Raw genomic sequence first — 15,347 nt, forward strand, 5'->3', positions numbered from 1 at the left:
TTCAGGGCTTTGGGGTAAGTCAATTACATCGGCCACAGTGATAAACTAATACTTGTTTTATTGACCCTGAATGGATGAAAATCAAAATCGAGTTCGGCTGAATTTGAACTCGGAACTTAAGGACGGATGAAATGCCGCTACGGATTTTGCCCGGCGAGCTGACGATTCTACTAACTCACTGCTTTCTTATATTACAAAAATATTATCTGAATTCACCAGTTCAAAAAAATATAGGCTAGTAGGAATTACTTCCCTTTAGACATTCGTTAAGGGAGGTCACTCTGGCCTACACTTCCGTCAACAACATTTGGCGCCAACATTTCAGGCTTGTTATTTGTTTAACTTATTGTTAAGTACAGCCTCGGTTAATTAACAAAATGAGTCTTTGGGTGGACAAATATCGGCCAACATCTCTCAATAAGCTCGACTACCACAAAGATCAAGCAAAACTTCTGAAAAGGCTTGTGAGTATAATATATCCTTTTAACGAATGTTTCATTTAGTATCTTTACAGAATATCTTGTGTGTACAGTTCGACGTACGACTGTGTGTGTTAAGTTAAGATCTTCGCGTAGATCGTCAACATCATCCAGTTTCCTTCCAGTGTGGTGCTTTGACAATTACTGTAGTTCGTAGTATTATAGTTTATGATACACAGAGCAAATATAGAGAACGTTGGTTTTAAAGTATTGTTCATTCATGTATTATTTTTGCTAATTCAATCTTAACTATATCCTCAGCTACTGAGAAGTATTAAGCATCTAAATATTAACTTAGTTTTAACGAATGTATTTAGATTTAATAAAGTCTAGGTATATAAAAGGTTTCGGCGATATTTCGTTTTGACTCGGATTCTATAAACATAGTAGTTGATTTCCGTGATTGCCAACTGCCTGCTAGTTCTGTTGACGTATCGAAGTGGAAAGAGAAAGTTACTGGGTTGTTCGTGTGTGTGTGTATACGTGCTGGCAAGAAGAAATATGCAAGGTTTTTTTTCTTCAAGTTTAAAATCCGACATAGTTGGCGTAGTCAGCTCCTATCAAACTGTCCAACCCATGCCAGCCTGGAAGGAGAACGTTAAATGATGATGTAGATGTATTTGTTTTGCAAGATTCTTGACGTGAAACCCTGTGTTGAAACAGATATTGATATACTTGGGAATGGTCATATTTTATCAATTAAATACATGCACCGTATATTTGGTCTTTAGTTCAGCATGTTTATTATTATTATTTTTGTTTGTCAATGCTGTTTCGTCACACATCCTGTGAAGATGAACAAGAGGAAATATGTGAGATAAAGAGTCAATGAATAAATCACAAGATGTGTGACGATAGAGCTTTGACAAAGAAACAAAAAATAAAGCTGAAGACCAAACATATTGTCCGTGTATTTGATTAACAAAATATGACCACCCCCAAGTATAATAATAATTTCAAAAAAGCTTTTCATTAAAGTAATTTTATTGTAAGTATACATTCTAAATAGGAGGCGCAATGACCCAGTGGTTAGGGCAGCGGACTCGAGGTTTCGATTCCCAGACCGGGGGTTGTGTTTATTGAGCGTAAACACCTAAAGCTCCACGAGGCTTCGGCAGGGGGGGGGGGGGGAGTGACCCCTGTTGTACTCTTTCGCCCCAACTTTCTCTCACTCTTTCTTCCTGTTTCTTGAGTAACGCTGCAATGGACTGGCGTCCCATCCAGCCAGGGAGGAACACATACGCCATAGAAACTGGGAAACCGGGCTCATGAGCCTGGCTAGGCTTTGAAAGGGCCACGTTTTTTTTTTTTATACCTTCTAAAATATTTACCATTTTTTTTTCTGTACTTTCAGGTGAATCATGGTGATTTCCCTCATCTGCTTGTGTATGGACCCTCTGGTGCCGGTAAGAAAACCAGAGTAATGGCACTGCTGAAAGAACTCTATGGAAGCGGTGTAGAAAAACTTTCTAATCGACCATATTCTTTTGTAACACCGTCAAAGAAAAAACTAGACATTATGACAATTTCAAGTAATTATCACATAGAGGTAAATCCCAGGTAAGATTAATTGTTTTAAATTAATATTCAAGTTACTGGAACCTTTATTTAATATAGTTATTTCACTTATGCAGTTTCTTGTTCTAAGTACAGACATGGCTGTGTGGTTAAGAAGCTCGCTTTGCAACCATATTGATTTTGAGTTCAGTCCTACTGTGTGACACATAAACAGCACCATCTGAACATGGTCAATGCCAGTGCCTCCTGACTGGCTCCTGTGCCGGTGGCACGTAAAAAGTACCCCCTACACTCCGGAGTGGTTGGCGTTAGGAACCTTGCCAGATTAGATTGGAGCCTGGTGCAGCCTACTGGCTTGGCAGTGCTCATTCGAACTGTCAACCCATGCCAGCATGGAAAGTAGATGTTAAACGATGATGATGATGATGATGATGTGTGTGTGTGTGTGTATATATATATATATATATATATACAGTGTACATTTAAACACATAAGAGGTATCCATCATAGGATTCTCTCACGCTAGAAAGAACAGCTAAGTTCAAAACCACTATTAGGGATAAAATTTCATTCCTTTCGAAATTTTATCCCTCGTAGTGATTTGGAATTTAGCTGTTCTTTCTAGCGTGAGGGAATCCTATGATGGATACTTCTTATGTGCTTAAATGTACACTGTATTTATATATATATATATATATATATATAAAACAAATAAATGAGTATATGCATATATATGTACAAGTATGTGCGTACCTACATCTACCTGTATATATAGGTGCATATCTGGGTACAGGACATTGCAAACAAAACGTAGACAAAAAAATAATAATATATATATATACACACATCGTCATCATCGTTTCCAATGAAGGAAAGGTACGCATAAGTGGGCTGGCTACACCCCTGGCAGAGGCCTTGGATAATGGTCTCACTACGGATTCTGATTATGGCAATCAGTGCAACCCATGCCAGCATGGAAAGCATACACCATGATGAAATTTAGTAAAGTTTGTCTGGAAATCAAAACAAGATCTGAGAAACTTATTATATTTGATGGCATAAAAGCTGCTTAGGCATATAAGATGCACTATTTTGCAGTGCACATGCAGCAAAGAATCTTTCTAGGACATTGACGTGTGTGAGCTGGCAGAAATGTTAGCACGCCAGGCGAAATGCTAAGTGGTATTTCGTCTGTCTTTACATTCTGAGTTCAAATTCTGCCGAGGTCGACTTTGCCTATCGTCCTTTCGGGGGTCAATTAAATAACTAGCAGTTATGCGCTGGGGTCGATGTAATCGACTTAATCCCTTTGTCTGTCCATGTTTGTCCCCTCTATGGTTAGCCCCCTATGTTCAGTAAAGAAATAAATATTGGCCCAGCTTCATATGTAGGATCTGGGTGTTTGATTTTGTTTTTGAAAATTTGAAAAAATGTGTCTTATGCGAGCAAATACAGTAAACAAACATGATGGTTGAATGTTGCGTTAAACATAAACACACATAGCTTGTTGTCTCCCTTGAACTGTCTTGTTGCAGCCAAGTCTATAGAACAATTCTTAACCATTTTTTTCTTTTTACTTATGGACCTCCTTTGGTCCCTATTTTACTCAGGTGAATTCTTGTGACTATTGGTGTTTGAAAAACTCCCATTATATTTGTATTATTTGATATTATTAGAAATTGTATAAAATGTTGTTAAAATATTTTGTGTATGAAGGAAGCATAACCAATGTAATGCTGATAAATTCTAACAACAAAATCTTGCATGGGCCCCAGCTGAGAACCTTGGTATAGAATAAACGGGCATATGGCATAGTGGTTAAGAGCACGGGCTACTAACACCAAGATTTTGAGTTTGATTCCAGGCAGTGACCTGAATAATAATAATAACAACATCGAAAAATACCCAGGTTCAAAATTTTCCCCAAGACACCTGATGAAGGCTGGAGGCTATATCAGCCGAAACGTTGTGTTGACAATAAACAAGATGAGGACAAATATCCGTCAAATATAAATAATGTACATAATTCCTCATCTCTTAAATATAGAACAATAAACTTGGTTACCAAGGTAGCAGCATATGAGGCCTGATCAATAAGTATCCGGATTGTTACCGTAGTGATGAAGCTAAAGCTTGGCACTGATTGACCTTGAACTCTGGTGGTTGTTGCTTGGACCATGACAGAGAAAGTTGTCATGGCGATACCTGCTCAGAGGCCTATGCAAAGTTGCTGAAAATGTAGAGAGAGAAGTGTATAAGTCGCACAAAAATGTACGAGTGTCTGTACAGATGGCTGTAAAAAATGTCAATATTGACGAATGTCCTGGGAGAACTGAAAAAAACATCGCAGAAGTGCATACAGCTATGAGGGGAAATTATCAAATCACCATCCGTAAGTTATCAGAGGATTTGCAGATTAGTTACAGTTCAGTCCAATCCATTATCACTGGAGATTTGGGTATATGTGTGTCTGCCAAGTTTGTGCCAAAACTGCTTTCAGCTAACCAAAAGGACACTTGGGTTTCAGTTGCACAAGATCACATTGATTGTGACAAGAATGGTGAAAGCATTTTGAAAACTTTGCTTAGTCCTCTGAGCAGGTATGGCCAAGCTTTTGGCAAAATTTGATGCAGATTCTCTGGTCAATTTTCTCAGTCAAGGTCAATGCAATGATCACATGCTACACACCTTCTTTCCAAGCACTGCTGTAAACAGTGGAACTTGTCAACCCATAGAATATATATATATATACTAGCAGAAATACCCGGCTTTGCCCGGGTTAAAGAGAATAATGAAATCTAAAAACGCTGTCTAGACTACGCAACCCTCAACTGTTAGTAGCTACGATACCATATTTCTACATTAATAACTCTCCAATCCATGCCAGCATGGAACATAGACATTAAGTGGAATGCCAGTCTCTCATCTAGGAGGGCCTTGAAATCAATGTTACCAACTGGGGACTATGTGTGTCGTAGTGATAATAAAAAGACCCAAAGGAGGTCTGCAACAAAATAATTTTACTCAACACTTTGCAAGTGAATCAGTGGAGGCAAAGATGCGTCTCATTTACTTGACAATTTATGCACCACATTGCAGAAATCACAATGTAAGTATATCTGAAAGGGTAGTCTTACACTGTTGTACCGTTGAATTACAAATAATGCTCATCTGTTATGTTCGGGTTAAAATTTCATCAACATCAAAAATATATGAATTTTCATGGGAGTTATGGCCATTATACATAGAATATAATTTCCAAATTTCATAAAGATCCGTTCAGTACTTTTGACGTAGTTTTGGATAAGAAAACAAATGACTAATGTGTGTGTTTGTGTGTGATGGGTGTATATATGTATAGATATCTGTATGCATGTATATATATGTATATATGTGTACATATTACATGTACATCTATATATATACATCTACACATGTGTATACATATACATGTATGCATATAGATCTATATCTATAGATCTATATCTATGCATATACGTGTACATATACATGTATATGTATACATATACATCTCTTTCTCTCTTTCTCTCTCTCTGAAAGTATCGAAATGTGATTGTTTCAGTTAGTGGAATAATGTGTACATATACATCTATATGTATACATATACATCTCTTTCTCTCTCTCTCTTTCTCTCTCTCTTTCTCTCTCTCTCTGAAAGTATGTCATTACAGTATCGAAATGTGATTTTTCAGTTAGTAGAATAGTTTCATTTTTAAAGTGAAAGTATTTGACATGAGTGTTTTTGTTTCACTTTTGACACGTAATACTTAAATAGTAGAGGAGATATTATGTTGCTGTGGGCTCGAACTCTGGAAGAAGTTAAAATTTTTTTTTGACTAAAACACAACTGGAACCCTAAGTAAGGCATCTGTAAAATTTGAATGAAATTGGTTGCGTAGTTCTCGAGTTTTAGGGATTCACACAGACAGACAGACAGACACACATTCTCATTTATATATATATATATATATATATATATATATATAGGTAATCTTCAAGTTTAGGGGGATAAAAAAAATAAATAAAAATATTCAAGGGAAGTAACTGAACGTCTTACCAGTATTCTCTGTACATCTCTGTTTATAAATAAATCACACACGTGATTTGATTGACGTTAGGGTTAGGGTGTGATTTATTTATAAACAGCTAGAAGAAAACGGATAATACTGGTAAGTCGTTCAGTTATTTCCCTTGAATATTTTTATTTATTTTTTTTATCAACCTAAACTTGAAGATTACCATATACATATATATATATCATAAGGTTTTTAAACTTTTAAATTTTCATATTCAAAAGAGACAGAGACTTCAAATTCGATATATCGATTTATTCACCACTCTATGTTAACATTTCTGTGCCAAACTTATCCAGTGACTGGTCCATTGGATTTAGACGTTTGGCACTTCTTCAGGAGTGGTTACCTTTCGAACAAAACACGAAAAAACACATACATAACTATTATTAGGTCCTTAGGGCATCGTTAGCTTTCGTCTTTGTTATTATAGGGGAGATAACTCCTTAATTTTCTATTTTTATTGCTCTCCTGTGGATTTCCACTAGATTAATTAATTATTTTGTTTATTTCTCTTTACTAAGTGCCAAACGTCTAAATCCAATGGACCAGTCACTGGATAAGTTTGGCACAGAAATGTTAACATAGAGTGGTGAATAAATCGATATATTGAGTTTGAAGTCTCTGTCTCTTTTGAATATGAAAATTTAAAAGTTTAAAAACCTTATGATATAAATATAAACTGTGAGAACGACCCTTAAGGAATCTAATTAATGATCTCCTAAGGTAAGTTCTTATGCTATATTGGTAACGGTTGCTACATCCTCTGGGAAAATTATTATATATATATATATATATATATATATATATATATATTCTTTTATTCTTTTAGTCATTTATGGTACTTATTCTATGCACAGCAGAGTTCAGGGTCAGTCTGTGCTAAGCAGCATCACCCTGTGTGCTTTAGTTTCATTACTATAGCAACAGTCTAGATGCTAATTGATCAGACTATGTATGTATTGCTGAACTGTTAGCTTACAGCAATGTCAACACTATAACAGCAGTTGTCAAACACACACCAGAGTTTACTGTGCATTCCTCTTTATGTAGAGTCAGTCGAAGTTGATTTGTCATCGAATTAATTTCAGTTATGTTATTTAATTTACTATAATTATACAACTGTCATTTATTTTAGTTCCTGTTGTTCCCTCTTTTTCTGTTTATCAGTGATGTTGGTGTACAGGACCGTGTTGTGATCCAAGAACTTATCAAGTCAATTGCTGAGGTCAATCAGTTAGATATCAATTCTCAACGTGATTTCAAAGGTTAGTTTCTCCCCACGCTCTCTCTTTCGCTAAATATCTATCTCTTTATCTGTCTATCTATCTGTCCGTCTGTCTATCTATCTATCTATCTATCCATCTGTCTGCCTGTTTATCTACCTATCTGTCTATCTATCTATCTGTTTGTCTGTCTGTTTGTCTATCTTATCATCGTCATCATTTAACATCTCTTTTTCATGCTTGCATGTGTCAGATGGAATGTCTTAAGCCAGTTTTTCTACAGCTGGATTCCCTTCACATCAACCTTCACCTGTTTCCAATCAAAGTATAGACTTTGCTTTTCATGGAAAACTGAAAAAGAACAATCTCGCTTGTATGACAGTGATGCTCATTTACAACTACCATATGATCCTACACAAGGGTACACACAGGCACACACACACACACACACACACATACACACTTGATGGGCTTCTCTCAGTTTCTATCTACCAAAACCACTGGCCTGGGGCCATAACAGAAGACACTTACTTGCTGAAGGCTTTGAGGACATGGAGTTCATTACCATGTAGTCTCCAGTTCTATATCACTGCATAACACATTGGACTACTATAATCTGAACATGGCATTGGGTCTCTGCGCAACCCTGTAGCTCACCAGATCTTCTCAAGCTGGCCAACCCATGCCTGCACGGAAAGGATAGCCATTAAATAATGATGATGTATGTTTTTATAGTTACATAGATCTGGTCTGTTCTAATAGAAAAAGACACATTAGTGCACCTCTGTATAATCAGGACAGCATGAGTAGAAGAATTACTGTAACTAGCAGGCCTTGTCATTCTGTTACCATGTCTATGCTAAATTATTGTAAATGAGACATGGGCATGGGTGTGTGGCTTAGAAGCTTGCTTTCTGACCACATGGTGTAGGGTTCAATCCTTCTATATTGCACCTTGGGCAAGTATCTTTTGCTAAAGCCCTGGGCCAATGAAAGCCTTGTAAGTGTACTGGTAGATGGAAACTGAAATGAGCCTCATATATATATATATGTGTGTGTGTGTGTTTGTGCATACATACACATGCATATATTTGTGAGTGTGTGTATGTTTGTGTCTCTTTGTCTTGACATTGTATGATTGTTGTAAATGAGTGCCACTGTTGTACAAGCAGTGTCATTCATTTCTAATATTCTGTGAAAAACACGTCTGGCCCCAGGGAAATATTACTTTGCTTGGAAACAGGTGAAGGTTGGCAACTGGAAGGGCATGTAACTGTAGAAAAATCTGTCCCCCTAAACTGTCCAACCCATGCATGCATAGAGAAATGGACATTAAAATGATGATGATGATGACAATGGAGATGATGATGATGATAATGATGAAGTTTGTTCCTATTTCAGTTGTTATCCTCACTGAAGTTGACCGTTTAACAAAAGATGCTCAACACGCTCTCCGAAGAACAATGGAAAAATATATGGCCACATGTCGCATCATCCTCATCTGTAATTCCTCAAGTAAAGTCATTCCTGCCATAAAAAGCCGTTGTCTTGGAATCCGGGTACCAGCACCTACTGTTGATGAGGTCAGTTATGCTGTTTACAATCACTATAATTGTTTAATATATCATTTTTTTCTTTCTTTCCCTCACATTGACTGTCTCTCATTTACACTACAGCATATTGTCCGTTCGTTTCTTGTTTCTATACTACAGCATATAATCCAGTTATTTTTCATCTCTCTTCTACAACATATGTTTCAGTCATTCTCATCTCTATACTACAATATAGAGTCCAGTCTTTCTCATCTGTGTACCACAACATGGAGTCCAGTTTTTTCTCATCTCTATACTACAGCATATAATCCAGTCTTTTCTCATTTCTCTACTACAGCATATCATCGTCATCGTCATCCCTTTTGTTACCGTATTTATTTTGAGATGCTCTGTGTTTCTTTCAATTAATTTTAAATATAACAAAGAATTTAGTAAAATAACTTAGTTATCATTAAGCTAGTGGTAGGAACATAAATTGTGACTAAGGTTTGGTGGAAGATTTTAATTCAAAACTTATCTAAACAAGACTTTTATACTACAGAGCCAGAGGCGGTTTCAGCCTGGTTGGTATTGAAAGTTTTAATGTCTGTTTCCCATTCTGGCATGGGTTGGATGGTCTGACAAGATCTGGCAAGGTCAGGAGCCACACCAGGCTCTAGTGCCTATTTTGGCATGGTTTCTACATCTGGATGCCTTTCCTAATGTCATTTTGTTTCTCACACGTTAGCTAGTGTAGGTTGAACAATTAAAAATGTTAGAACAAGAAATTTTGCTGTTTCTTGCAATGCATGCATTACATACAGACCTTTTTCACGCTCCCTTAAAATACTGTTGTGGCTCCTCAATTTACTATTTTGTTGTGTAAACCCCCAAAAATCTTATATGGGCCCTGGTTGAGAACCACAGCTGTTAAGGGTCATGGGACACTGCTTTCTCTATTGATTAAAAATATAAAAAAAAAAAAAAGGAAAGATCGTTTCTAACTCATATGTTTTATCCAACTATTAAAATTTCAACCTAATTAGCCTCATTTAATTCATCATCGTCATTTAACATCTGTTTTCTATGCTGACATGGGTAGGATTGTTTGACAGGAGTTGGTAAGGCCAGAAGACTGCACCAAGCTCCATTGTCTGTTTTGGCTTGATTTCTATGACTGGGTGCCCTTCCTAAACATTTTATATCTATGGGTCCATTTTAATTCCTTTTCACTCTACTGGAGCTTCATACCCATTCAGTGTTTTAAAAAGTCCCATTATATTGTTATAATTCAATATTAGGAGCTGCATAAAAAAATATTGTTAAAATACAGGCTGTTCAAAAAGTCTCTCCACAGTAAGTATTTTATTGCAAAATAGATATTTATAAGATGGTATCATCATCATTGTTTAACGTCCGCTTTCCATGCTAGCATGGGTTGGACGATTTGACTGAGGACTGGTGGAACCCGAAGGCTACACCGGGCTCCAATCTGATTTGGCAGAGTTTCTATGGCTGAATGCCCTTCCTAACGCCAAGACTACAAAACAATATATTAGACTTTACAAGACTTTAAAAAATTTTATAAGAGGTGTTGAAAATGTTGTCCTTCATTTAATGTATTCTTTTGTAGTCTTATACCATCTTATGAATATTTATTCTGCAATTAAATACTTACTGCTGAGAGACTTTTTGAACAGCCTGTATTTTGTGTATCACGGGTCATGTGGACCCCAGTTGAGAACCACTGCACCAGGGTCTGTTCAATCACCACATGTTTCCTCTCTCTCGGTTGTGTGATTAAGAAGCTTGCTTTCTCATCATGTGGCTTCATGTTCAACATTGCTATGATGTTGTTGATGGTGATGATAATGGTAAGTTGCTGAATTTCTTTATAAACTTTCCTGTTTCAGATCTGCCAAGTTTTGCAGACAGTATGCAAGAAAGAAGGCCTCACATTACCAATAGAACTTGCCAAAAAAATATCATTGGTCAGTGAGAGAAACATGAGAAGGGCTCTTCTTATGTGTGAAGCCTGTAAAGTCCAACAGTAAGTTAATGTTATTTTGTTTCTTGTTTTTTTTTTTGCTCTGTGTAAGGCAGTGAGGTGGCAGAACTGTGAGGATGCCGGACGAAATGCTTGGCAGCATTTTGTGCATCTTTACGTTCTGAGTTCAAATTCCGCTGAGGTTGACTTTGCCTTTTATCTTTTCGGGATTAATAAAATAAGTATCAGTTGAGCACTTGAGTTGTTGTCATCAACTTTCTCCCTTCCTCAAAATTGCAGGCCTTGTGCCAACATTTCAAATCAGTATTTTTGCTCTGTGTGCAGAATAGCACTGGGTCGGTTTTACAGTTCATCTCGCCAAGGGACAATAAAATAACTTCTAGTAATCTTCATACAAGGGCTGCAAGCTGACAAAATCATCAGCAGCACATTGAACAAAAGCAGCATTTCTTCCAGCTCTTTACGTTCTGAGTTCAAATCCTGCTGAGGTCTACTTTGTCTTCCATCCCTAAGTACCAGTCAAATACCGGGGTCAATGTAATAGATTTGCCCTCTCATCTCATAATTGTTGGCCTTGGACCCTTCATTGGGCTGGCATTCTGGTCAGGGGAATGTTGTGATCTCCTTAACCTTTTATCATTCAGATTAAATTATATTATAATTCTTATTAATTGATATTGTTTTGAATTAATCAGGCATCATCTTGTATCTTCAAGATTTTGATGATCTACCTGTATATTTTCAGAATGATATTGTAAGGTAGGTGTGAAGGACCCAATCTGGCTGGTCTAAACATAAAACAGGTAGAATGCTTTGGCCAGTTTAAATGCTAAGGGCTTACACACCATGGAAAGCAAGTAACCACTCGTGAGTTGTGGAGCTCAAAAATTATTTCATACAACACTCGATTCAGTTAACATTGGCTGATAGTATTTTAGCTTTTTACCTGAGATTAAAATAGCTTCTGATTTGCACTTTTACTGTTTGGAATTAGGACTTATGTACCCGTATTTCAACATTTTCATTCTCAACTCATTCATATCGCTTTATATATTTTTATTATTTAAGTGACTAACGTGAAAATTTCCTTTAAAATTTTCAGGTATCCATTCAGCATTGATCAAGAAGTAATTGAACCAGACTGGAAACTTTATCTGCAAGAAACAGCTGGATTGATAGTACAACAACAGAGTCCACAGAGGTAAATTTTGATTTGTTCAGATTATCCACGAAATAATTATATTAAAATCTGCCGGTATCATACTGATTTTTGGGCCAGATATGGCCAGTTTAAATACTCAAGTGTTAAAATGGCTAATGTCCACAGAAGTTGGTGTTGAGAAGAGGAATTGTCCAACTGAATATTTGATAAATTTTATTTTATTGAGGTTGAATGAGCAATGATTTGTGAGTAGCTACTAACTGTTACTCTGATATAATGTGAGTGACCTGACTAGATTTTAGTGGTCTCAGCCTGGGTGATTGGTAGGTAAAGGACACCAACTAAGCATTATTTAGGTGATAGAGCAGCTTTATTAGTGTGGACTTCATCATCATCGTTTAACCTCCGCTTTCCTTGCTAGCATGGGTTGGACGATTTGACTGAGGACTGGTGAACCAGATGGCTACACCAGGCTCCAAGTGAAATTTCATAGTCGTTCAACATCCGTTTTCCATACCGGTGTGGTTGGATAGTTTGACTGGCTCTAATTGTCTGTTTTGGCATGGTTTCTACAACTGGATGCCCTACCTAAAGCCAACCACTTTACAGAGTGTACTGGGAGCTTTTTACCTGGCACCGACACCAGTGCTTTATATGCGGCACCAGCACAGGTGCTTCTTATTTATTTCTTGATAATGAGTGGCACTAATCAAGGGTATTTATTACTGGAAGTAGCACATCAAGAAACTGTTGTAAACGGAATGCGGACATGCTGGAGCAATTAGGTCAAACTGAATGCAATACTTAAGAAATAAGTCTTGCATATTCTCTTGGTCTCTTTTACAGCAAACAATTGAGTTATGGGGACATAAATAAACCGACATGGGTTCTGAAACAGTGTTCGAAGAGACATACACCCACTCCATCACTAACATATATATCATTATCATCATTTTAACATCAGTTTTTGATGCTCACATGGCTCAGACGGAATTTCTTGTAGATTTTCTACAGCTGGATGCATTTCCTGTTGCTAACCCTCACCTGTTTGCATGTATGCCATGAGCCTGGCTAGGCTTTAAAAGGGCGCATTTATTATTATTTTATATAAGCAGATGTGCCTTAACATTTATTCATATCATAGTTTTCTGTATCATAACAATGTCCCTTTACATATACTTGTTAGTGTATTGAATGCTATTTTTGAACTTCTCCTCATTTTTGCAGGCTTTTAGAGATCCGGGCTCGTCTCTATGAACTCCTTACTCATTGTATACCTCCTGATATAATTATGAAGGTAAAAATAATTCTTTATTATAAAACTCTTAACAAGAAATTAATCATTGATTTACCTGATAGCTGTTGTTGTTTAACCACTGGTCACCATTTATTGAGCTGACTATGATGAAATAGCAGTCAACTAGTTATGGTTTCTTTTCTCTTTTTCTCAGTCCGAATGTATCTACTCAGGATTATATTATTGGGTGGGTGTGTATGGGCCTAACGGAGGCAAAGTGACTGAGTTCCTTTTGAGTGTGGGGCCTCCCTGAAGCAATGACCGGGACCTTTGGCATTATGTCGTGCTTGAGAAAAAGACCCATCAAGCCGAGCAAAATTGCAGCCATGGCAGATACTGGTGTCATGCAAATGGTACTTGTGCCGGTGGCACGTAAAAGCATCCACTACACTCTCGGAGTGGTTGGCATTAGGAAAGGCATCCAACTATAGAAAACCATGACAAATCAGACTGGGACCTGGTTGTATAGTTGTGTAGTGGCCTTTTCATTGGACAAACATTAATGGCATAAAGCGAGGAGAGTTGTACAAGTAACAACGTCTTCCTCAAAAAATCTTGTTCAACCCTACACTTACAAATGTGCAAATGTTTGGTTGATCATGACTAGTAGATGCCCCAAGGTGCAGGCTTGGCTGAAAATTCGAGATGGAACCTGTGCTGAAGCTTGTTGGATATATATGTATGCATGTAACATACATGGCACAAATCCATCTACACCTTTAAATACCCGCATTCCATTTGAAGAGGCTTTCTCATGTTTGTTTTTTTCTTTTATCTTGCAAGTTCCTTGATGACCTCACTAGGTCAGAAAAAGCATTCAGTACACACTGTAAAGTGGTTCTTATTAGGAAGAGAATCCAGCATGGCATAGAAACCATGCCAAGCTGACATTGGAACTTGTTGCAACTTGCCAGCTCCTGTCAAACCAGCCAGCCCATGACTGTATGGAAAACGGATATTAAGTAACGATGGTGATTGATGTAGGCTGGCAGAAACAGTGCAGTGAACAAAATAGTTTTGTTTTTTCTATAGCAATATAAATACATCAACAAGCAGGTATTTCTGTAATCACACCTAACCTTCTTGAAAAGATGAATATCATCATCATCATCATCATCGTCATTTAACGTCCGCTTTCCATGCTAGCATGGGTTGAACGATTTGACTGAGGACTGGTGGACCAGGAGGCGACACCAGGCTCCAATCTGATTTGGCAGAATTTCTACAGTTGGATGCTCTTTCTAACGCCAACCACTCTGAGAGTGTAGTGGGTGCTTTTACGTGCCACCGGCACGAGGGCCAGTTGGGCGGTACTGGCGACGGCCACGTTCGAAATGGTGTATTTTACATGCCACCTGCACAGGAGCCAGTCCAGCGGCACTGGCAACGATCTCGCTTGAATGTCTGGCAGGTCAAAATGAATAATGTGTTTCTAATTTTGTTTATTCCCCATCACCTAAATGTTGTTGATGCGTTAATTCAATCATTTTGTCTCTTCACCAGGGTCTCCTACAAGAGTTAATCACTAACTGTGATGGTCAACTCAAATCGGAAGTTGTCAAATCAGCTGCTTATTATGAACACCGACTGCAACTTGGACAGAAAGCAATCTTCCATCTTGAAGCCTTTGTTGCCAGATTCATGGCCATCTATAAACGATTCATCGAAGAAGGAATTGCTGAGCTTTTTTAAATTGTACCCATTTTTTTTTTCTTTTTTTTTTTGTAAAAATAAAACTAAATAGAATATACCATTTACCTTTTATTTTCTCATTTCTTGGTTCGGCAATTAAACTGGCCATGCTGGAGCACTGCCTTGAATTTTTTTGTTGAATGAATTGACTGCAGTTCTTACTTTTTTTTTTAAAGCCTGTTTCTTATTTTATCAGTTTCTTCTGCTGAACTGCTAATTATGGGAGATGTAAACATACCAACACCAGTTGTTATTCAGTCAGTAGGGGACAAACACACACACATATACACACATGTCAGGCTTCTTCCAGTTTCTGTCTATCAAATCCACTCACAAGGC

General features: G+C 37.4%; 1 protein-coding gene across 1 annotated transcript; it reads left to right on the top strand.

Moving 5' to 3' along the window:
* The first annotated feature begins 256 nt into the window (after window positions 1–256).
* Window positions 257–15,069, top strand: LOC106872714 (replication factor C subunit 3). Its single transcript, XM_014919795.3, has 8 exons — window positions 257–464; window positions 1,834–2,039; window positions 7,262–7,359; window positions 8,719–8,900; window positions 10,763–10,899; window positions 11,960–12,058; window positions 13,247–13,316; window positions 14,820–15,069. The coding sequence occupies exons 1-8, from the start codon at window positions 378–380 to the stop codon at window positions 15,006–15,008; spliced, it is 1,068 nt and encodes a 355-aa protein (XP_014775281.2). The 5' UTR covers window positions 257–377; the 3' UTR covers window positions 15,009–15,069.
* Window positions 15,070–15,347: the final 278 nt, after the last annotated feature.

This window comes from Octopus bimaculoides, chromosome 4 (genome assembly GCF_046866305.1).
Source record: "Octopus bimaculoides isolate indiv1 chromosome 4, ASM4686630v1, whole genome shotgun sequence".
Classification (NCBI taxonomy): domain Eukaryota; kingdom Metazoa; phylum Mollusca; class Cephalopoda; order Octopoda; family Octopodidae; genus Octopus; species Octopus bimaculoides.